At 36.4% G+C, this 26126-nt stretch overlaps 1 protein-coding gene across 1 annotated transcript in view; it reads right to left on the minus strand.

The window, feature by feature from the left end:
- BTBD2 (BTB domain containing 2) overlaps positions 1 to 26126 on the minus strand; it is an 89779-nt gene that overhangs the window by 58135 nt on the left and 5518 nt on the right. Inside the window, exon 2 of the mRNA XM_007489396.2 lies at positions 10247 to 10366. Coding sequence (XP_007489458.2) covers positions 10247 to 10366 — 120 coding nt within the window. The remainder of the gene's footprint in view (positions 1 to 10246; positions 10367 to 26126) is intronic.

Raw genomic sequence — 26126 nt, forward strand, 5'->3', positions numbered from 1 at the left:
ATGTCTTTGGAAAGAGGCTGGATTTGAGATAGAAGGCAAAAAGGGTGAAAGAGAGGAAAAGAACAAGATGGGGATTACTAGGAAGATCCAAAGTGCCTTTATCAAGGAATTTCAAGTCAACATTGTACTTTCATATTCATTGAAGCAAAAAATTCCACTTAAAATATATTTGATTATTTTGAGGAGTCTTGCTGAGAATGGATATGCAAGTGAAAATAAGGCAAGCTGTTTGAAGGAAACTATATCCCTTAAATGGAAATACAGGAAAGGCAAGCAGGGACTTCAGTAGCCTGAGAATTCTCCGTCACTAGAGAGTAGATAACTCAAAATAGTACTAAGTCCAGATTGATCCTTTGCCGTAGCTTAGGCTGAGAACCACCTAGTGATTTGTAGATACAGAACCCCCAAATTCTAAATTAAATCCAAAAGGGAAAGGGGGAAAGTGATTGATATACTATAATTAAAACAATGTTATCAAAGATTTTTAATTAATTGCAAATAGCAAACCACACTGGAAAACGGGGGAGAAAGAATGATCTGAGAAAAGGAACAAGTGAGTGATTATTATTACTGCTTACACAATTATTTCTTAAGACCTAGATAATATTTAAAATAAGTCACTATTTGGGGCAGCTGGGTAGCTCAGTGGATTGAGAGCTAGCCCTAGAGACGGGAGGTCCTAGGTTCAAATCTGGCCTCAGACACTTCCCAGCTGTGTGACCCTGGGCAAGTCACTTGACCCCCATTGCCTAGCCCTTACCATTCTTCTGCCTTGGAGCCAATACACAGTATTGATTCCAAGATGGAAGGTAAGGGTTTAAAAAAAAAAGTAAGTCACTATTAAGATTTTTAAATGTAAATTGACCAAATAAAATTTAAAAAAAATTTTTTTAAGATTTTTAAATGTAATGTACATGCAAATTTTGTGCTAAGCAACTGGAGAGATGCAATGGTATTCAAAGACAATTGGACCCTCATGGGACTAAAGATGTAGCAAAGGAGTTTACAATCCTGTTACAAATTGAAATATCAGTAAATGATCATGACTTTACATAAAACCCACCTTAGAAAAATAAAATCCTTTTGAAAAATTAACCTTGATAGAAGACTTTTCAGAATCATTTTCATATGTATTTTGATTTCTCAAAGCTACATCTTATTCCACTTATAGAGAAGTTGCTAGGCAACTGGGGTTAAGTGATTAGCCTCAAACAGCTAAGAAGTGTCTGAGGCCAAATTTGAACCCAGGACCTCCCTTTTCCAGGGCTGGCTCTCTATCTACTGAACTACCCAGCTACCCTACTAAATGTAATTTTTTAAAATTTTTTAGAAAAACTGACAAATTAGAGAACTTCAAAATAAGCACAAAAAGAAAAAATGAAAATAAATAGGCTACAGAACTGATAACACAAAGGGCTTTAAAAAATCCACTAGCTAAAGAGGATAGTAAAACAGAAAAATCAAGAAAAAGGAATAATCTAACACTACTACATATGTGCTGTAAAACCAAGACATTAAAGTAAATGGATGACTACAAAAATTATAACATGTAAAAAATAACCCCTCTCAAAAGGACATTAAACAACCTACTCTCTGAAAGAGAAATTAAACAACTCACAGACCAGCTAAGTGCCAAAGGGGGTAAAAAATCTGGTCCAAATAGATTTGTAAGTGAACTATATATAAAAAAAAAATCAAAACTGATACAAATAATAATAATCACTAGCACTTATATAGTGCTCTAAGGTTTTAAAGTGCTTTTAAGTATTATTTTATCTTCAAAACAATACTGGGAAGCAGATGCTATTATTCCCATTTTACAGATGAGGAAACTGAGACTTAAGGATGTTAAGTAGCCTACTCAAAGTTATACTAATAGTGACTGATGCCATATTTGAACTTGGGTTTCTCTGACTCCAGGTTCAAAGCTCTATTGTGCCACCTAGCTGTGTGAACCTTAAAAATTCCCAGACCCTACTTCATAAGATTGGATTAAGACCATTCCCCATTTGGGCAGTGAACTCTACTTAGATCAGGAATGTGAGAACTCTACTTCACCTACTTAAGTCTGCCCTAGGGGAAGATAAAGTTGTAAACTCTTTTCTGAACAATGAAAAATACTTAAACCCATATTTAAGCCATGCCTATTTTAGGACTAATACAAAAAGGGTGCTAAGTACCTATAAAAGTCAAGCAACTTGTGAACTTACAAGGAGCAAAGAGGTGAAAATTTACTCAGAGATTCTAGTCTACTCAGGTGTGAATTACTCAAAAGATTAGTCTACCCAGGTGTGAACTAAGAATGGTCTGTCCTTTGAAAAAGGTCTACTGTGATTGGTAGATGTAAGGACTTAGGGGAGGTGACATAGAAGAAAATGCCCTTTAAATAGGAGCTCAGATAGGAGCTCAAGGGATATTCTGAAACATTCAGATTGAGGATTAAGCTGGTGAAGTCAGCTGGGATGGAGCTGGCCTGGTGTCACTAGAATCCTTGCTGGGACAGATCTTGTGGTAAGTGATTAAGGACTGACTGATCATTTCTCTTAGGGCTTAGGCCTGGGTTGGCCAGGACTGGCCAGGGCCGGCTTATCCTTTTCTCATTATTCCCCTTTTTCTCTCTTTCTCTCCTTTTCTTTAAATTCCTCATTGTAATTAATTAAAATCTCTATAAAACCCAGCTGACTTGGGTATATTTGAATAATTGGGAATATTTCCCTGGTGACCACCTTATATCTGATTTAAAAACAAAACACTGTAGTGAAAACATATTTCCTGTGGTCACAATTTACTCATCCACTCTTTTATCTACTACAATTTATATCTTCCACTATTTTAATCACTACAGTTTATGACCTCAACTATTTTAATTATTACAGCTGCCTACAATCTCCATCAATTTTATTTTTTAAAGTAAAAATTGTCCTACTACCCAAACCAAGAACAAAGCAGAAAAAGAGAATTATAGAGCACAGGTTTCAGTGCAAATTTATTAAGTTAATATTAGTAAAAATCAAGCAAGCAAGCACTTATTAAGAACCTGCTATGTGCTGGATTACATCTGGTGCTAGGCCCTGGTGATATAAAGACAAAGAATGTAACAATTTTTACTCAAGGACTTTACAAGTCAAGGAGACAATAAGTACATATATGTATATATAGAATAAAGACAAAGAACATATAAAAATAAATATAAAGTAGTTATCAATTGGGAGATCAGGAAAAGTTTCTTATAGAAGGTGGTATGTGAACTAAAGTTTAAAGAAAGAAAGAAATTCTATGAAGTGGAGATAAGGAGGAATTTCATTCTAGGCATGGGGGACAGCCAATACAAGGGCCACCACAGAGGGGAAATGCCATGAGAAAAGAAAAAGAGAAGCCAGTTTGGTTCAACCCTTCTCATGAGAAAGGATAATATAGGATAAGTCTAGAAACGATCGTGGTTAAAAGTATTGGTGGAAGTTGATAAAAGTTGTAGAGATCAGTTTAGTATACCACCAACAACTATTTACTCATAGGAAAGGTTAGGATAAGAAAAGGAGGAAGGAAATAGGAGAGTATATCTCTTATATCATATAACTATGCCTATAAATCTAAACCCTATAATAAAATCTCTAAGAAACCCTAAATCTAAGGATCTTCTTATCTGACAAAGCAGGCCTAACTAAAACTACTCTATCTAAAATTATAATTCACTATCTAACTTACCTAACTAATAAAATAAGACTTTATTTTCTCTAATCTCCTTAAAAAGAATTTAAATCCAAATTGTAAATGATGACACTGCCTGTCATAGTGGCACACACACCTCAGAACTCCCTGCTTCCCCCCAAAGGCAGAGAAATGGAGTTCTCTCTTAACTGATTTTTTTTTCTTTTATAGTCTGCCTCTTAAAGAGATGGACAGCCAATCTGTCTGTTAATGACTCTTAAAGAGACAGAGTGATATTAAGAAACTCCCTCTAACATAAAAATTCTGCTCTTAACAAGACAGAGTGAAAAGAAGAAAACTCGTTATAACAAAACACAGGCTGGAATCAGAATTATGAATGACTTTAAAAGCTTTAGAGGAGTTTATATTTTATTATAGAAGTAACAAGGAGTCACTGTAGTTTACTGAGTAAGGAAATGGCAAGGTCAGAACTCTACCTGAGGACAATCACTTTGGTAGCGTGGAGGATAGGCAAGAAGATGATAAGGAGAAAATTTAAGGCAAGGAGAATAATCAGAACACAGAGAGGTGATATGGGCCTAAAATGGTATCAGAGTAGAAAGAAAAGAATCTAACATACAAGATAAGAAGGCAGAAATAGCAAGATTTGGCAAATGATATGGATATATGGGGTAAGAGAGAATGAAGAGTCAAGAAGGGCATTGAGATTACAAACTTGGGAAACTAGAAGAACGGTGGTACCTTCAATGGAAAAGGGAAATCTAAAAGACGGTTTAAGGAAAATAAAACAAAATAAAAACCAACAGTGAATTCTGTTTTAACCATCAAGAAAATGAGAGCAATACATTCTCCCAAATTATTCATAAATCAAGTTGGATTTATTTTGGGAATTCATGGATGATTCAACATTAGGAAAACTACTATTTTAATTAATCATGTGAATGACAAAAAATGTAATATTAAAAGATGAAGAAAGCCTTCAATAAAATACATTAACTATATATAATATAGATAGATAGATAAACACACCTTCCATATTATGACTCTCCTTATTGCAGTGTCAATATATCACAGGTCAGCAGGAGAAATTAAATGGGAATTTGGGGGGAGTTTCATGGAAGCCATATGACACTCAAAGGCCAGCAGATGACACAGAAAAAAGTTTAGAAACTATATAGCCTCTGACCAAATACTTAACCTAAATTTTACAATAAGGCACTATAATAAATACCCCATTAAAGAAAAAGAAAAAAAAAATCAGGCTTCTTCTCTGAAGAGAGAGCCAAAAAAATTTACAGGGATTTTTCAGATTATGGGGTATCATGCTCCAAAACATGATGTTGAAGGAATACCTCTGTGTGTATTTTTTTTTTGAGGGGGGAAACTTTATCTTCTATCTTGGAATCAATATTGATTCCAAAGCAGAAGGGCAGGGGACCCTGCTGCTTGCAGTGAAAGTAGAAACAGTGAGAATTTTCCATCACTGAGTTCTTAGATGATATATCTGTTCCTGATTAAAGTAAGCTGGGCCATAGGAAGGATAAGGTAATACAGGCAGTAAGGGCTAGGCAGTGGAGGTTAAGTGACTTGCCTGGGTTCATACAGCTAGAAGTATCAGGTCAGATTTAAACCCAAGACCTGTCTCCAAACTTGGCTCTCGATTCACTGAGCAATCTAGTTGCCCCCTAATAAATATGTATTTATTAAGTGCCTACTATGTGCCAGTCACTGTTAAACACTGAGGGGGGTACAAAAAAGGGGCAAAAGATAGTCCCTGTCCTCAAAGAGCTCTCAATCTAGGTCATGCTCCTTCCCATTAAAAAGAATAGTCATGAAAGAGCCCTTCTTTAAAATACTGCCATAGGTAGATATCTAAAACCAAGAGTTAGCACTATTTGCACTGGAGAAATAATAGACACTTTTCATGAAAGAGATAAAGCTGATGTCCAAATCCTCAAATTGCTTTGTATATATTTTGTACTTATAAGTATATAGGTTGTTTCCTCCCAGTAGAATACAAGGTCCTGTAGGTTCCAGTGAGGAGACTGAAGAGGAAAGAAGTAATATGACTTGCTCAGAGTCATGTTCCAGTTGGGTTGAGCCAAAATTTGCACAAAGGGCTCCATGACTCCAAATCCAGAGCTCTCTTCACTAAAGCACATTGACTCTACAAGAATAGCAATGCTCAATGAGTCCAAACCCATAACCCCTGAAATTAAAGTCTTCAAGAGTAAAAGAAATCTTGTTTCTATTGTTGTATTACCCAGTGTGGCATAGTAAGTGCTCACTAGATGCTTGTTGATGAGAACAAGATGCCCTTATCTCCCTATTCTTTTGTTCTAGAAATTCTAGATATAGTAATAAAACAAGTCTGAAATTTAAGTACCCTTTTAGTCTTAGAAATTTAAGTACCCTTTTAGTCTTCCCCATTGTATCAGAGATCCGTTCCCAAGAAGACCCACACCTGTGCAGGGACCATCCTTTTAATATACATTGTAGAGTTAACCACTCCTTCACACTATGGCTCCTTTCCCAAACCTGATTGTATCCTGTCAGTATAGTTTGGATGAACTCCCATTTCCTTGTAGCCATGGTAATGTCAATAAATCATATTTCCCCATCCTCAGTTCCCAAAAAGGTGTATAAGTTCCCCAAATTCTATTGTTCCTTCAGAGCCATCATCTAGTGGGGTGATATTCCTAGGGACACATCCCCAGAATCCCAGGGATATGTCCCCAGAGTCCCAGGGTGTAGGCTCTGTAAAATTCTTGGCACTGGATTCTGTGTAGCAGCTGAATATTGGGCCTATCCCTTTCCTGATTAAAGACTTGGTTTTTCTGACTATTTAAGTAGTTCTGTGGTTTTTTCCAAGTTAACACAAGTCTGAAATTAAAGGTATAAGCATCTGCAAAAATTGAAGCAAAATTTATTTCCTTTTCTGGGGGTGGGACATGTCTAATGCAGAAATTTGTTTTGCCAATACTATACATATTACACCTAAAATTTATAATTTTGTTACTTTCGTCATCTTGACAAATAGGGGAAGAAGACAATTTAGAACAGAAAATAAAATTGAATTTTAAAAATATTAAAAATAAAAGACTAGACTATCTCTAAAAATCATGCAAAGAAGAGACAAAATTATTCTTATTTGTTGATGGTCTGCTTGGAAAACTTCACACAACTGGCAATAAAACTAAATGTATTTAATAGCTCTAGTAAACCAGTAGGATACAAAATAAATACAGAGGGAAAATATTTCTATACAGTACCAACAAAATAAAAAAGAAATAGTAGGAAGAGAAAGTCTATTTGAAATAACTAAAAATACAAAAAGTATTTGGCAGTTTCACTACCAAGACTCATTCAGGATATACTACTACTGCTACTATTGCTGCTTCTACTACTACAAAATTTTGTTTACATTAATAAAGTAATACTTAAATAATTAGACTGACAGCTGACACCCTGAGCCTGGAGTCAGTAAAGTTTGAGTTCAAATCTGTCCCCAGACACACACTAGCTGTGTGTCAAGTTGGGCAAGTCATTTTTAACCTCTGTTTGCCTCACTTTCTTCAACTGTAAAATGGTGATAATGACAGCACCTATTTTCACAGGGTTGCTGTGAAGATAAAGTCACTTAACCCCCATTGCCTATCCCTTACCATTCTTCTGCCTTGGAACCAATATGCAGTATTGATTCTAAGACAGAAAGTAAAAATTGTTTTTTTCTTAAGTAATTTACCAAACATAATTATAGAATCAAAGATTTACAGCTGAAAGAAGGTCCTGTAGGTTCCAGTGAGGAGACTGAAGAGGAAAGAAGTAATATGACTTGCCCAGAGTCATGTTCCAGTTGGGTTGAGCCAAAATTTGCACAAAGGGTTCCATGACTCCAAATCCAGAGCTCTCTTCACTAAAGCACATTGACTCTACAAGAATAGCAATGCTCAATATGAGTCCAAACCCATAACCCCTGAGATTAAAGTCTCAAGCTGAGATGGACAGACAAACAGCAAAGAAATTACTTTACAAGACCAGGCAAATTAACAACAAAATTCATTTGGAAGAGTAAAAGAGAATTTTAAGGAAAATATTGAAAATATTTCAATTAAAAAATAAAGCATTACCAGGTCTCAAACGACATTATAAAATAGTAACATCTAAACTAATGTCAACTGGGTTTTTGGGAACCTCAAGTTTGCCCCTATCCCTTGGGAACTTGCCCTGAGGTAAGTCCCAGACTGACCTGGTTTCTGGCTAAACAATAAACCTTAAAGTACTTAATGATCCCAGTTTAGGTGGGATTGGTAGAGCATCTATAACATGTACCTGCATTGTGCTAAGTGCTTTTATTAATATGATCTCATTTGACTCTCACAACCACTCTGAGTGGTAGAAAACACTGATTAGTCTAATTTTATACAGTTGGGGAAAGTGAGGAAAATAAAAGTTAAGTAACTTGCCTAGGGTTGCATAGCTAGTTGTGTCTGAGGCCACCTCTGGATACTGGTCTGACACCCTGCATTCTAGACACTGTGCCACCAACTGCCCCAAATAACAGATAACAAGAAGATGCCCATGAATTGGAAAATGGCTAAACAAACCATGGCAACATAACAGAATAAAACTGTGATGTAAGAAACAATAAATATAAAGAATTTAGAGAAGCATGACAAGACTCAGGTGATTCTATGGAGCAAACAATAGTATCAGGAAAACCATATGCATGATAATCAACTAACTATAACAATGGAAATGGAAATAAGGAAAAGAAAGTTGAATGCTGTCCTAATTCTAACCACTACACTTGTCCCAAAGAGGTGGAAAAAGTATACCTCTCTTCCATCTTTGCGGAGGACTTTGACAGTGATACAAAATTGTTAGACTTGGTTGGGTTGATGTGTTAGCTGATGTTGTTGAAATGACACCTTCCCCACCTGCTTCTTTTTTATTCTTTATTACAAAGGATAGTTTCCCTATCTATTGGATAGGGAAGGAAAATTCTAAAATTATAATGGGGAAAAAATAAACATCAAAAATTTTTTTCAAAATAAGTCCCATCCTTCATTTGACAAATATGAGATAATGAAGGCCAATCTTGGTTCCAGAGATTACTGATGAAACACATTTTCCTCCTCTCAACAGTGGTGGTAAATAACAGATATTGACTATTACATATATCACACTGATGATTGTTTTTAACTTTTGTTATAAAGAGTTTTTTTATGCAGAAAAGTACCTATGAAATAAAACTAGAAAGCATCTGGGACAAAAAGTAAAGAGCTAACTAATATAAATAACATATATCATTATAATGCATAATAATATGTAAATAAAAATTAAAAACTGGAAAGTATCTTTGAAATAAAACAGTATCAACTCCAAGAAGGTAAGAATTTTTTTTAAAAAGATGAGTTTCCTGTACCCCAAAGAGATAATGGACAAAAAGACTTGTACAAAAATATTCATAGCTGCGCTCTTTGTGGTGGCCAAAAATTGGAAAATGAGGGGATGCCCATCAATTGGGGAATGGCTGAACAAATTGTGGTATATGTTGGTGATGGAATACTATTGTGCTCAAAGGAATAATAAAGTGGAGGATTTCCATGTGAACTGGAACAACCTCCAGGAAGTGATGCAGAGCGAGAGGAGCAGAACCAGGAGAACATTGTACACAGAGACTGATACACTGTGGTATAATCAAACGTAATGGACTTCTCCATTAGTGGTGGTGTAATGTCCCTGCACAATCTGCAGGGATCAAGGAAAAAAAAACACTATCCAAAAGCAGAGGACAAACTGAGGGAATAGAAACACCAAGGAAAAGCAACTGCCTGACTACAATGGCTGAGGGGACATGACAGAGGAAAGACTCGGAGCGAACACTCTGATGCAAATACTAACAACATGGCAATGGGTTCAAGTCAAGAACACATATGATACCAGTGGAATCACACGTCGGCCACGGGGGGTGGGAGGGAGGAAAAGAAAATGATCTTTGTCTTTAATGAAAAATGCATGGAAATGATCAAATAAAATACTATTAAAAAAAAAAGATGAGTTTCCCATTGCTTATACACTACAAAATGGCCAACTTATTTCTCAGCAAGAAAAAAAATTAATTTTAACATTAGAAAGGGGTCTTATAATTAACTGCTACTGTCAGGAACCAGCACTTATTCCTAGCCCAAAATCAAACACACGGTATTTCACTAGAAGTTAAAATATTTGAAACATAAATTTTTTGAATAGCAGGGCTGGAAGAAACCTTCAAGATTATTAAGTGCCATCCTTCATTTGATAAATATGAGATAATGAAGGACAAGGAAAATGAAGTGACATGCCCAGGCAACACAGCTGATTAATGAGAGTATCAGTATAGAATCCAAATGACCAAAATCTCAGATTTCTGCTATTTCACCTTTTGCAAGAGAGTGTTCAGTTTGCCAAAGTTTTTTCCCTACACTGTTTTCAGTAAAAGATTAACAAATCATGCTTTTTTGGTAAATTATCTTTGTCAACAATTCTCTAATTCTGTGGTTAGAAAGGGTATAACATGATCAAATAGGCTTACTTGAGTAAAGCTAAGAAAGCAGCAGGTTCCACATCTGGCAGTTCAATTTCTGTAGAAGTTGTGGCCATTCCACCATTAAACATTGCATCGAAGACAGCACTGCCCACAGCCAACACAAACCTAACATTCAAAAAGAGAGGGGAAAAAAGGTCCATTAAATTTTCGGTTTTTTAATCAGCACTGAAATATTACCCAATTAACTATACTCATTACTCTCTTTTGCTTACTCCCAACTGACCTTTTTTTAAAAAAGGTTAACATTTTATAGCATGTCCTGTAAAGAGTGAAAATTATGGTTGAGAATGAAAATATCTAAATTTAAATGGTCGCCAAGGGAAATCCCAAATAATAAAATACCCAAGTCAGCTGCCAAATTTTTATGGTGAATTAATTACAACAGGAGGAAGAAAATATTAGAGGGAGAGAGAGAGAGGAAGAGAAGGAAAGAGGTAGAGTAGGAAAGGAGTTTAACTCAGAACCATTCTGGCTCAGGCTGAGCCAAAGCGGGCGTTAAGGTCTTGGAGAGCCAAGGCAGGGAAGGGGGTCAGTCCTTATCACCCACGTGACTGGTCTGAAGGAAAGCTGTCTGCGGGGCTCCTCCAGGCTCAAGCTCCAGGATTGAACTGAACTCTAGCCCTCTCCACAGGAAGTCCCAAGAACTCCAGAGGCTGTTCTCTACCTCACTTCCTGCATCTCACATGTGCCAGTGGTGGCTCAAGCTTGACTTAGAACCACCCAGAGGTCTGTCCTTTTTTTGCACATGTCTGTTGAAGGCCATTTTCTCAAATAATTAAATCTTGAGTTTGATGCAGCCCTTCCTAATCTTGTTACACTGAATAGGGTGGAGAATGTGGGTTTCCAAGACCTGATTCTGTTATTCCAAGTATCTCTATTGTTATTGATCAGGAAATAGCTAAATCAGATCTTCTAAAGAATGGTCTGATTAGGGTGGAATAGTTTTGAAATTCACAGTCCAAATTCTAGGCTGACTTATGTGCAGAACACTTCCAAAGGCCTTCAACCAGCTCAATCAACTCAATGAACAATGATCTACAAGTTAAAGCAACTCTTAGATATCACCTCACACTATCAGACTGGCATATGTATATCATAAATATAGCATATATCATAACAAAAAAGGAAAATGACAGATGCTAGAGGGGATGCGGAAAAATAGGTACACTAATGCACCACTGGTAGAATTGTGAACTGGAACCACCACTATAAAAAGCAATTTGGAACTACATCCAAAGTATTAGGTCTGTATCCCAAAGACATCAAAGAAAAGGGAAAAGAACTGATAGGTACAAAAATATTTCTAGTAACTATTTTTGTGGTGACAAAGAATTATAAATTTATGCCCATCAATTAGGAAATGGATGACAAGTTGTGGTATGATTATAATGGAATACTATTGTGCTTTAAGAAATGATAAGCAGGATAGTCTCAGAAAATCTGGGGAAATTCCTATGAACTGATGCAAAGTGAAGTAAGCAGGACAAGGTGAAAATTATACATAATTAACAGCAGTATTGAAAAGATGGTCAAATATGAAAGATTTAACTACTCTGATTAATACAATGATCCAAGACAACTCCAAAGGCCTTATGAAAAAAAATGCTGTCTACCTCCAGAAAAAAACTGATGCCAACTAAAACATACTTTTTTCACTTATTTTATTTTTCTTGTAGTTTTTTGTTGTTATTTTTGCAACACGGCTAATATGAAAATGTTTTGCATGATATCGTATGTAGAATTTGTCATCGTATTGATTGTCTTCTCAATGAGTAGGGGAGACACTAGAGGGAAAGAACTGAGAACTCAAAATTTCTTTAAATTAGTGTTAAAGTATACAGTAAGACCTCATTTTTATGCAAATGCAACCTATTATGAATTCAGATGTGATTGTCAAGAAAAAAAGGCAGAAAAATACATACCCAATCATGCTCATTCTCACTCTGAGAAGCATTAGTGTGTCATTACATTGTTTTATACCAAACATTAGCTCCCACATCAGTCTCTGTCTGCACTTCTCACTAGTAATAAGTTATGTCTGCATCAGAGCAGTGTTTCTGTTTCATTAATGCTACAATGTTTTTAAAGTGTGATTAGGCATAGTTCATATAAGAAATACTAATTAAATAATAGGGTTTACTATTATACACAATTTTCAACCTACAGAATGGGTCTTGGAACATATTGGTCACATAAAACAAAGTCCTACTATAATTATAAAAAAAAAGAAAAAATTAATTATGTACTAAATAAATAGAATCACACTGTCCGACTAAAAAAAGTTTCTTATGGAATGAAGAAGATGAAATGGTAGAACAGGAAAAAGTTCTAAGAACACTGCATGTCAAAACTAGAAGAAAACACAGTGTTCAAGCTAGAAGAGCTCTTAGAGACTATCATTAGTCTTTAGATGATCTTTATAGCGGAAAAACCTGAAAGCCTAAAGGGAAGTGGATGATGTGCTCAAGGATCACAAATCAACCTAATCTTGGTCAGATTAGTCCATCTGAACAACACAATAACAAGGAAACTAAAGCTCTAAGACATTAAATGATTTCTTAAGTAGGCACAGCTTTCCACTAACAATAGTAAAATTCATTTTTCCTTAATACTTAGAACTACTTTCCCTAATCTGGAATCTAAATTCTGAAAGTTCTCCAAATTATTAATGGAATTAAATTATACGTTTTATAGCTGCAACTTCTAAGAGTCCTAAAACAAAGATCATTTCTACTGATGACCTTTCCATGTAACAAATGCCATTCTCCAAACCACTTGTTCTAAGAGTGCCTTATGTCTCCAGTTTAGTCATACTGACAAATAGATGAAAGTCAGCTTAGTGTGGTGGAGAGAGGGTTGGTCTGGCATCAGGAATAACAATGTTCAAATCTCACTTCTGATACATATTAACAATGAGACTATGGACAAGTTTATTTAACTTCTTAATTTATAGATCTGTCCTAGCAAAAGTTTCAGTATAGAAAGTTCCCCAAACAAATTAAATCAGGGGTCCAAACTGTGTATGTACACACACCCAGACACAAACGGAATGGCTTACAGTTATACACATGTTAAACCTATTATCTGATTTTATCCTCAAATCCAGACCTTACACGAAATCTGATATTCTTACAGAGAAAAATTAAAATGCTTTTCTAAATCAAAGAAGAATTCTAAACAACTGCAATTTCCCCTACTTAATAAATTCCCGTGGTTTTTTATGCCTCCGAGGATCAAATATAAAATTTTTCTTTGGTTTTTAAAGCCCTTTACATACTCACTCCTTCTTACTATCCTACTTCCTTACATTTTACTTCCCTATCTGTGAGTTCTACAATCCAGTGAAACTGGGCCTTTTTGTTGTTCCTCTCATGCAACTCATCTCCTAACTCCATTTTTTTTTTGATACCTGTCCCCCATGCTTAGAATGTCCTTTTTTCTGACCTCTCTCTGGGCTTCCTTTAAAACTAGCTTAAGTCCACTTCCTAGAAATGTAACTATAGGAAATTCACTTAACCCTTTTTGCCTAGCTTTTGCCCTTCTGTCAGAGTTGTTAGTTACTAAGACAGAAAGGTTGTTGGTTTTTTTTAAAGACTAGTTTAAATCCCACTTTTTTCCACTTTATTTTTATATTTTATTTTACCAATTACATGGAAAAACAAATTTCCATATAAGTTTTTCAAAGTTATATGATCCAAATTATCTCCCTCGCTCCCTTCCCTCCCCCTTCCTGGTGCTGGCAAGCAAATCAATCTGTAAATCCCACCTTCTTCAAGGCATCTTTCTCTCTAAGATTACTTCCCACTTACCCTACATATATCTTATATGTACATAGCTATCTGCAGGTTTACTCCCCCACTAGACTTGAGTTCCCTAACAGCAGAGACTACTTTTGCCTTTGTAATCCCACGATGCCTGCACACAATAAATATTTGATTCATAGTATGCATATTTGCTTCAATAATATAGCTGCAAGTATCCATCATACCATTCTTATTCAGGTCTTATCCATCATACCATTCTTATTCAGGTCTTCCCACAATTTTTTGCAACAGGTCCACCTAATGTAAATTAGATAGATTTCTTCACTTTCACTGTATACCATAGACATACCAATGTAGCACACAAACTATCTATGAGTTAACTTTTCCTTCTCACTAAAATCTCAGACAATATTATATGCTAGCTGATACTTAGAAATTCAAACACTGACTCTGCAATTGCAACATGAAGGAAGCTGAGAATGACGATTGTCTTTGTGCATTATCATCTATTGATGTACCCTCATGTGGTTTTGAAGTCCAAAGGCTGAGGCGCAGAGTTTGTGGCACGTGGGGCATGGGATGCCCGTTGTTACGGGAGGTGCAGTTGTGGCCTGATGTCGGCGTTCACGTGCAGCGGCAAGACATCCACGTCACTCATCTTCAAAGGTGGCGGCAGCATGGTTAATGTGGGTTCGCCAGCTGCTTCTGTGAGAGGCAGTGAGTTCTAGTTGCTTTGGTGTAATGCCAGCCCACCTCAAGTTGGACTTTAGCTGATCCTTGAATCTTTTCTTTGGTCGGCCTTGTTTCCTGAGTCCAGCTGACAGTTCACCATAGAATACCTGTCTTGGTATTCGCTGTGGGTCCATGCGGATGACGTGTCCAGACCATCGTAGCTGGGTTTTGAGGACCAGGACTTCGATGCTGGTGGAGTTGGCTCTGTCGAGGACTTCCTGGTTGGTGATTCGGTCCTGCCATCGGATCCTCATGATTGACCGGAGAGAGCATTGGTGGAATTGCTCCAAATGCTTCATGTACAGTGTCCATGTCTCACAACCGTACAGGAGCGAGCTGAGGACCACTGCGTTATACACTTTGAGCTTGAAGGATCATTAACATGTCACTATCTGTAAAAACAATCCCTAATGTTTTAGCCAAAGGTTCCTGTGGCCCTATTACTCTCAAGCAATACTGTATATATAGAACAAAAACTATCCCCTAAAAGAACTATAAAACAATTTTCACAGTAGCACAACACCTGGCCCATAGTAGGCAATTTAATAAATATTTACTGAGTGATTAAGTGAAAATGATCAATGAAGGAATTTACTTTTTTTGTGTGTTGTTTGATGCGGGTGGGAGAGTAAGAGGTAGATAAAATAAATGTCTGGAAAGGGAAAGAAGGTAAGGATCCTTAAGTAACTAAAAAGGAATATAGGTTCTCTGCCTTGAACACAAAGTAGGCTCACTGAATAGAACTGAATGTAAAAAATCAATTTCACAGATCCAGGATAGGGAGGTATGCCTAGACAGTAGTAGCCCCTATGGAAAAAAACATGAAAGCTCAAACAGAATGCAAGCTCGATCTGTTTCAATGATGTATAATGGAAGCCAAAAGAAAACAGATGCTACTACAGGCCTAAGAGGAAGCTGTCCAGAATGAGAGGCAAAGGTGGCAATAGATTCTGGCCTGGAATACTATATTAAGCCTTGGGAATCATATTTGTTCTTGTAGCTGTTGTTTTAAACCCTTACCTTTCATCTTGGAATAAATACTGAGCATGGTTCTAAGGCAGAAGAGTGGTAAGGCCTAGGCAATGGCAGTTAAGTGACTTGTCCTGAAAGCAGCTAGAAAGTACCTGAGACCAGATATGAACCCAGGACTTAACATCTCTAAGCCTGGCTCTCAAACCACTGAGCCACCTCGCTACCCATTGGGCATCATATTTTGGATTAAATATAATCTTCAGAAACCCCATATTAGGATTGGTTGATGGGAATAGGGAATGGAGAAGCATGGAGATGAGAAGATTTAAGGGAGCCATAAAAATAATAAAAATGTGGGAAAGAGATCAGTTATTCTGCTTGCCTCAGAGGGCAAGAGCAGGAACAAGTAGAAGCTGCAGAGACACATTTAGACCTGATGTAAGAAAAGGTTTCATAAAAATCAGAACTACACTAAAGTAGAATGGGCTGTTTCAGGAGGTTATCAAGTTCCCCTCATTGGAGGCCTTTGAACAAAGGCTGGATGGCTACCTGTTAAGAATGTTGTAGACTGGTTTCAAGTAAGATTGGACTAGACAGTCTTTCTAATACTTGGATTCCATGATTAACTTTGAGAAGACTAAGGACTACTACTAGTCTAGACTATCAACTCAATCCAGGCTAAGATTATCTTACTATGCCTTAGTTTCTCTATCTGCAAGGTAAGAACAATGCTACCTAACAACCACATAAATGTCTCTTGAGATTGTTTTAATATAATATCTGATATTTCAATAGTAGGAATAAAGCTATGAAATAATTGCTATCCCCTTTCGGGCTGAAATGGAGCATACAAAAATTGTGCACACTATAATAAGAGAAAAACTAGGGGGGAAAAAACAGAGGACATGGAATTTGAGGGTTGAAAAGGAGCTAAGGGATTATTTAGTCTAATCCTTTCATTTTACAGATAAGAAAACTAAAATATATAGTGTGACTTGTTAAGGTCACAAACGTGGATAGTATCAGTGCAAAACTACCCATTGTGGGCTTTCTCCATTATACCATACAGCCTCCTTTGAGTGAAGATTTCTTTTGGCTCATGCCTTATTATAAGAACTTTATAACCAGGACAGATTTTGAGGTTGTCCAGAGAAAGTCCATCCTGGAACAGGTATGGCATTTGAACCCAAGATCTCTGAATGTTCTTTTCATATTACCACACTGCTAGCTTTGACTCAATTCTCTAAGACCAGATTAAGAAACTCCTTTAACAACAATGAGCATCAGCACCCTTTCACATTGCCTCTATTATCTGCTGGCTAGTCAATGCCATGACTAAAGGAGATTGAGAGATGGTTACCCATAGTCAAGACTGCAAGAGAATAGCCAACAAATCAATGTAGCACTTTCTCTGGATTTTCACTTTGAAGAAGTCTAACTTAAGGAGATTCAGTGTTTAGCACTACTCTACAAGTAAACACCTTTTCAAACAACTTTTATTCACCTGTATTATTCCAATACATAAGATAAGATAATACAAAGATTGAAAGTCACTGTGCATTTCAAACCATACCATAACCCATTGAAAAGGTTTCTTCTCTACTCCTCACTTCCACCTCCAAGGAATGCTATGGGAAAGAAACTCTCATTTAGAATATCCTAGCAATCTAAATTCTCCCTACTTCCTAAAATAGTTTTTTCCAAATTGACTTACCTAAGGAATACTTTTGGCCTCCAAATGCAACATACTGGTCTAAATATGCATTTACTAAAACTTCACTCAGCACCATAGGTAGAAAAGTCATGATTTTAATTAAACTTTTCTTTTATATGTTGTCTCCCTCCCATTCCTCTATTAGAATGAGAGCAAAGACTGTCTCAATTTTTAATACATACCCCCCAAGGGCTTAACTCAATGCTTAACATACAGTAAGTGCTTAATAAATGCTTTTCCATTTTAGTTAAGATTATGAGGCCTCAAGAATGAAGTACAATCTCAATGTACATAAATTGAGTGTAAATTGGAAAAGTTAAAATATTTATAATATGGTAATTTTCAGGGAATGCTCCAACATTAACCATGGATGTATTACTTATCCTCTAATCCAGATATCTGCAAAAAAAGGAAATACAATATTTATATTATCTACCTCACAAAGCTATAAAAAATGTTTTTCAAGTCCCAAAGTGCTAACCTTTTTTCATATTGTATATGCCTGCTTTTAAATATGTTTCTTATATATAGAAAATCATTGACTTTTGCTTTCTTATCCATTCTCCTAGATTCTTTCATTTTAGTGGAAGGACCAAGCACATAAACGGAAACAAAAAAATTTTAGATGTTTGAAATTCAAAAAGACAAGTACTTTTATTTCATACTCCATGACTTTTCCTATATTTTTGTTATAAAAATTTCTTAGCATTCTAGAAACTTTTCAAATAATGTGGTTCTACCTATAAGAACTAAATGCAAATGATTCAATACTTTTTACTTCTGTTAAAAATAAGAAAAAATGTTCCTTCATTTATTTCTACTGGATCATTTCTTTGTCCATATTAGTCATTTCCCTTTGAAGTAGCAGTAGAATTGGCCAAATCTTGATAAAACCTTGTGATTCACATTTTTTTCCTAATTTTTCAGATTTTCAGAATTTATAGTTTGGTATATAAATAGTATAGTTGTCATAAAATTGCTTTGCTTGCATCTTAATGTCTGACTGATGAATAAATTTTAGAACTAATAAGAAATATGTCATCCCTCTCTAGTGAATTTGGTGATGGAAATGCTACAACTGAGGCAGTGAAAAGTATTCTTCATCAGATTACAGCAACAATGAATCCATCAATGAAGTTCCTTCTATAACTGATAATCTAAAAGGTAATGAGAAGTGTTTCTAGGGCGGCCAGACCCAAGTTCTTGACAAAAGAGATGACTACTATCAAATAAAATTATATGTGTAAAGTACTTAGCCCAGTGTCTGGCACAGAGTAGATGCTATTATTATTTAGAGCCACAATGTCTGATAGGTCAAGATGGTTCTTCCTGACAATGAATGGGCTTGTACTTCTCAAGCAGAGCAACAACTATATACTATTCACTTCTATCAGGCCCTACTACAAATTTTACAATCTGGGTTGCCTAGAAAAATCCTGTTTCTTCTTTCCAAATTTTATTATTTATTCCTAGAACCAATGCTTAGAAAGATTCAGAAATGTTCGAATGCTAGGAGCAAGTAACAGGAAATGGTAATAATTAGTCCATTCCATTAGGTGAATCAGAAAAATGTATTAGGTGCTGCTGTCACTTATGGCATCATTGACTGAAGAAACCTACTCATAAAAAGTTATGTGGTATAGCTTCTGAGGGTTATTCAATAAAATTATGCCATGTAATCAATTCATAGGCATAATCAACTTTTACATGAAACTAAAAAGAAGCAAAATCTATCTCAGAAAAAAAATTCTATGGAATTCTGTTATTGAGAGTTGTCTGAGATTTACATATACCAATTGAGGAGCAATTGCCACCTTGCAAAGCATGTTATAAATTTATTCCATATATGTCAAATATGCCAGACAAATTGGATCTGAAATTTTGTTTGGCAATAGGCAACAAATTATGTGGCAACAGAAAACAAATACTTATCCAATGGATTCTCTTACTTGGAAAGAGACTAGAAAATGACAGCAGAGTATCTGAGGATCATGAAACCCAAGACCTGGAGCAGTTAATTTATACTCCTTGATCTTTTCCTGAGACTTGTAAAGCAAAGGGACTATCAATCAGAACCACTGAGAATGACAACAGGAGAACAAATACACAAATACACACCCTGCATGAAACTCCCGTTTTATTAAATCTACCTTAAAACCTACAGTGATACTGACTTCAGAGCAGTATAAGAGATCCAAATCCATACCTATTATGAGAACCCTCCATCCAGATGTTCAGATTATAGCAGAGAACAACTCAAATTCAGAGATTATTCTATTTTACAATAAGAGTAGGGTAGGAGTAGATATTCTTGACCAAATGACAAGGAGTTACTCAGTGAAAACAGAAAGTGATCTCCAGTCTCAATCTCCAACTGTAAACTCAGTAAGCTTCTCTTCAGTAAGCTCAAACTGGATGTCCAGGAGACATCTTAAACTCAACTCATCCAAAACAAAGCATTATCTTTCCCCCAAACCCTCCTTCCTTCTATATTATTATTAGAGGATGACATCATCCTCTCAGATTCCCAACCTAGAATCTGAATGGACTCCTCACTATCTCTCATCCCCATTTCCAAGCTGTTTCCAAGGACTGTTGCACCATCTCTGTATTACACTCCCTTCTCTCCTCGGACACTGATACTTCTCAGGTGCAGATCCTCAGCACCTCATGCTTAGATCATTGCAATAGGCTGCAGGTGGCTCTACCTGTCTCAAGTTTCTCCCATCCAATCCATTCAGCCACTAAAATGCTTTTCCTAAAATTGAAGTTCTGACTATGTCACCCCCATTCTATGTATCTCCAGTGGCTCCCTATTACCTCCAGTAGCTAATACAAAATCCTGTTTGGCATTCAAAGCTCTTTCATGGCCTAGCATCTCCCCAACCTTTCTATTTTTTTTTTTATATCTTAATCCTAAAAATGTACTCTTTGATCCAGTGACACCAACTTCCTGGTTATTCTACAAGACAATCCATTTCTCAGCTCTAGTATTTTCTCAGATTGTCCCCCCAACCTGGAATTGTTCTACCTCTTCATTTCTACCTCCTAGATTCCTCCAACTGCTAAATAAAATTTCATCTCCTACAGAAAACCCTTCCCTTACCACTCTTAATTCTAGTACTTTTTCTGTTAATTATTTCCTTTTTATCTTGTATATAGATTTTTTTTAAAAGGGAGGAAGACTTATTTGTATAAAAATATTTATAGAAGTTTTCTTTATGATACTGAGGAGATGCTTACCAAAGAGGAATCAATGAATAAGCTATGGTATGTGAATGTAATGAAATACTACTTTACTATAAAGAAATGATAAGCAGGATTTCAGAAAAACCTGCAAAGACCTATGTGAACTAATGCAAAGTGAAGCAAACAGAACCATGAGAACATTATACACAGCAATGTAAGATGAACAACTGTGAATGACTTCGATATTCTCAGCAACACAATGATCCAAGACAATCCCAAAGGTTTTATGATGAAAATGCTACCCACCTCTAGAAAAAGAATTGATGGGGTCTGAATGCAGATCAAAGCAGACTTTAATCTTCACTTTATTTTCTTCATATTTTATTTCAATGTCTTCTTCCACAATATAATGAATATGGAAATGTTTTGTATGCACATGTATAACCAATAATAAATTACTGTCTCAGGGCCAGGGGAGGGGAAGGAGGGAGAGAATGTGAAATTTAAAATGTCAGGAAATGAATGCCAAAAATTGTTTTTTCATGTAAATGGGAACAAATTTAAAAGTATTACTGTAATTGTAAAAAAAATAAAATTTTAAACCCTAGCTATATAAATCTGGGCAAATCACTTAATTGCTGTCTGCCTCAGTTTTCTTATTGGTAAAATGGAGATAATAATAGCACCTATACCTCAAAGTTCCTATATCAAATGAGATAATATTTGTAAATCAGCACAGTTTCTGGCACATAGCAGACAATTATTCCTTTCCTTCCTTCACCAACCCCCTATTCCTAGCACTCAGTACACCAGAATTCTAGAGAACAGTTTGGAAAGTCTTGGAAGATTTCAGGAATGACTTCCTTCATGTTTTATACTGAGCAAAACATCACCCCTGTTGTTCTGTGTTACAATTTAAGTATAACTCTTTCTAACAATGTATTCCTTATTAGGAAGTTAAGTATATACAGTAAAACTCTAACATGATACATCATATCAGTGCTTCTGATTCTGTTGTTTTTTAATGTTTTAACATTTTCTAACAAAAGCTGTTAAATTGTGAGGGTCTTTGTTTCTTGTAAATGAGGACCCCAGATTACACTGGGATTCTATTGGTAGAGCTGAAATGTCTCAATTAGACATGGGATAGAGAGAAATGGGCAGGTTTTTCTAATTACATAGAACATACTTAAATAACGTTGATGCAGTATTTAATAAGTGACTATTTTCCCACAGAATCTCCAATAATTATTATTTTCCTTTTTTTGTCATCTGCCAATCTGATAGATAATTTTGGTAAATAAATTAGCATTAATGCAGCACCTCCTATATGCCAGGAACTGTACTAAGCACAAGATACAAAAAAGTACAAAAGATAGTTCCTGCCCTCTAGGAGCTCAGAATCTAACAAGGGAGACAACTATGTACAATAAATATACATACAGGAAAACTGTTGAGTTGGGTGAAAGACAGACATCAAAGGGAGCTGAATTGCCCTGGAAAGAGCTCAACGAGACCCCTCACCAGAGGTGCTAGTCCTCCCTGAAATCCCAATACAACCCAAAATTGGAGGAAATCAAGAACTGGCATTACAAAGGATGAAGTAAGCCTTCTCACAAAAGACGGGATTTTATCTTGGACTCGAAGGAAATCAAGAAAGCCAAGAGATGAAAATAAGGAAGAAGCGCATTCTAGACATGGGGGACAGCCAATAAAAATAGGTTGGGAAATGGAAGAAGTGTCTTGTGGTTGGAAGAACAGCAAGGAGGTCATTGATACCAAATAGCAACACTCAGGCAGGAGTAAGTGATAAGAAGACTGGAAAGGCATAAGGAAGCCAGGGTCTTTGACTGGCAAATGGGATTTTATATGTGGCCCTGAAGAAGATATGGGGCCACTAGAGTTTAATGAATAGTGATTAATATGGTAGACCCTCAGAGTGGTTTTTAATTTTTATTTCTCTCATTATAAGTGGGAGTACATTTTTATATGGTTGTTGATAGATATTTTCTTTTGAAAACTGCCTATTGGGGAAGCTGGGTGGCTCAGTGGATTGAGAGCCAGGCCTAGAGACGGGAGGTCCTAGGTCCAAATCTGGCCTCAGACACTGCCTAGCTGTGTGACTCTGGGCAAGTCACTTCACCCCCATTGCCTAGCCCTTACCACTCTTCTGCCTTAGAACCAATGCACAGTACTGATTCTAAGACGGAAGGTAAGGGCTTAAAAAAAACAACTGACTATTCATATCCTTTCAAAAACTGTCAATAGCTGATGGTACAACTTCTTACCTTCTAACTCTTTCTTAGACTTTTTCTATTCAGGATTCTTTTCTTACAACTAATAAAACTACTCTTAAACATCACCATTTAATCAAATTCAAAGGTCTTTTTTCAGTCTTCATTCTTTTTTATCTCTCTTCAGCAATTGGCACTGTTGACATGCCCCTTCCTTAGCATCCAAGATGCCATATTAACTAGATTTTCCTTATGCTTCAACTCTTTTGCTCTTTTATCTTCTTTTTGACACTTTAAAATGGGTGCCTTCCAATTTTACATCTTTAGCCCTCTTCTCTCTCTATATATATTCACTTAGCAATTTCTTCCTTCTCCCATTCTCTCATGTCCAATCTATCCTATATATTCCAGACAAAGTCAGCTTCCTTATGCAAAAATCTGTCATTCCTTTGGTCAGAAATCTTCAGTGGGTTTCTACCTCCTAGGGGGTAGAGTTAAAACTTTTTTGCCTGGCAATCAAAGCCCTCCAAGTTAGGCACCACACTACCAATCTTACTTGCTGTTATTCTCCTTCATGTTTCAGGTAAACAAATTCAGTACATGCTCTACATTTTCCCACCCTTTGATGCTTATTTAGAATTCTGCTTCAATCAATCAATTAATATTTATTAAGTGCCTACTTATGTGCAATGCATTTACTAAGTGCTGAGGATACAAAGAGGTAAAAGGCAGTCCTTGCCCTCATGAAGCTTACAATTTAGTGGGGGAAACAACATGCAAATATATACAAAGCAAGGAAATAATTAACAGAAAGAAGGCACTGGAATTAAGAGGGGTTGGAAAAGGCTTCCTATAGCAGGTGGGTCAAAGCAGAATCTGTCTTAATCCCTGTTTCAAATTACCAATCTTTCAAAGATTACAGAAGACAGTGATACCCCCCCTTTTCCCCCCTGCCCCAATAAAACTCCACTTATCCAGAGTAAAATTCCCTATTCAATTGATTTTCATATGGCAAGATCTCTACTGACCAGAAGAGAATACAACAGAACTATCTACCTACCCAGTCATCCACAGTAAACCTAAAATTACACTCATCTGTGAAATATGACCATTCAGATTAGATGACCAGTTAGAATGGATTCCTTACTCCTCCCACTCAAACTTTATACCTAGTCAGCAAATCCTATTGATTTTTCTTTAATAAAGTTTCTCAAATTCATTTCCACTGTGACCACCCCAATTACCATACTCTTTACAACCCTCTATATAAATGCTAGCTCTAATCATCGTTTTAAATTATTATTATTATCTAACCTGAACAATTATAATGGCCTCTCATAACTGGTTATCTTGCCTTGAGTTCTTTTGGTCCCACAGAACTACCAGGTTAATGTTCCTCTACCCATTACTTAGATTTCACTACTCTGCTCAAAAATTCTTTAAATTCAAGCTCCTTAACCTGATATTCTACAATCTGCACCCAACCTACTCTGGCAGCTTTATCTGCCAAAAAATCTGGCCAAACTAAATTATTCACAATGCCTCATACACAGTTTATGCTTTCTTATCTCTGTGCCTTTGGCAATTCTGCTTCCCTTTCCTCAAAAATCCTCTCTACCCACACCAACCCCACTCTGCCTTAAAATCCAACTCCTTTCTAATGCCCAGGGTCAAATGCTACCTCTTTCATAAAGTCTTTCCCCAATCCTCTCCGCTTAGGAATGCGCCCTACAACCCCCAAATCCTTATGTCTCTCTATAGCAGTCTTCTGGACTTGATTATATACTAACAAGGATTATAACTATTAGATGTATATCAATAAATGTTGATTGACTGATTGACTGATCTCTTGATAGATTCATTTTTACAATTCCCCCTAGTGGTACCTCATACTCTACAAGTATTAATTGTTCAAGCCAATTATCACCTGAGTACTTTTCAGTCATCTCAAAAATATCTCTTGGTGTACTAGACACTAGAGACAACATAACAGAGAATACAGGGAAGCACTCTCTAAGTTAGAAAGAGCTGGGCTATCTAGCCTCTGACATACACAGGCTGCATGACCACTGCCAAATCACCATCTCTCAGTGCTCTGAGCCAGGGTGTCAACCTCAAAAAAGAAAAGAGAGCCACTTACGTACAAGAATCCTGCTGGTTACATATTTCAAGATGCAATATCTAGGTTTTATTATAATTTTGTTAAATTGTTAACTATTTCCCAATTATATTATACTTGGGTTCCCACAGACTTGGGAGTGCTGCTTAATTTGGGCTTAAAACTAGAAATACTCATGACTCCCTGGGTGACCTCTCTACTTCTACCTTCTCCTGCTGTCAGTGCCTTCTCTGATACAGCAGCTTTTTTCTCTTGGTTAGTTCCTCTCTTAAACCTCTATTTGAGGAAGCACAAATCAGCCACGTCACTTCAAACACACAATTTCCCAGAATATTTCTGCACCCTGTCCATGGACAGATACCTTCTCCTACTCTCCCTTTTCAGCTCTCTTTTATATAGTTTTTTACTACTAAAATATAAGCTTTTTGAAGTTTTTGTTTGTACTCTTAACACAATGCCTGGCCCCTAGTAAGGGCTTAATAAATTCAATCATTTTCTCTTTCCCCTTCTCTATCTTTGTCTCCTTCCTCTCCTCTCTTTCTCCCTGAATAACTTTGTTTTTTCCTCTTCCTCCTCAGGTGCTGACCTATATTGATTGAGAGAATTTCCTCAAGATATGTTCTCTGCCCCAATGAAGTCACAGGTCCAGATCCCCCTAAATACTAGCAATTTTATACAACTTACACTACATAAGTGGGAATGCTTATAATCCTGTACCAAGTATTAAATATGATTCTTCATATGAATTCAATATCAATAATAAGTCTCTGGTTTGAAGACCTTCTATTATGAAGCAGCAAACACTGGAAAGAACACAGTCCAAAGTCCCTTTCAGTTCCTCTGAAAACACATACTACTGTACCTGAAAAAGTAACTGAGAGGAATGAATTTTGTAAATTATCAAGTCTTACATGAAGGCAAATTATTTGTAGTGTCATTCTACATAACTTTCTTTCTTTCTTTTTCCTTACCGTCTGTCTTGGAGTCAATACTGTGTATTGGCTCCAAGGCAGAAGAGTGATAAGGGCTAGGCAAGGGGGGTTAAGTGACTTGCCCAGGGTCACACAGCTGGGAAGTATCTGAGGCCAGATTTGAACCTAGGACTTTCCGTCTCTAGGCCTGGCTCTCAATCCACTGAGCC

This window comes from Monodelphis domestica, chromosome 3, assembly GCF_027887165.1.
Source record: "Monodelphis domestica isolate mMonDom1 chromosome 3, mMonDom1.pri, whole genome shotgun sequence".
Classification (NCBI taxonomy): domain Eukaryota; kingdom Metazoa; phylum Chordata; class Mammalia; order Didelphimorphia; family Didelphidae; genus Monodelphis; species Monodelphis domestica.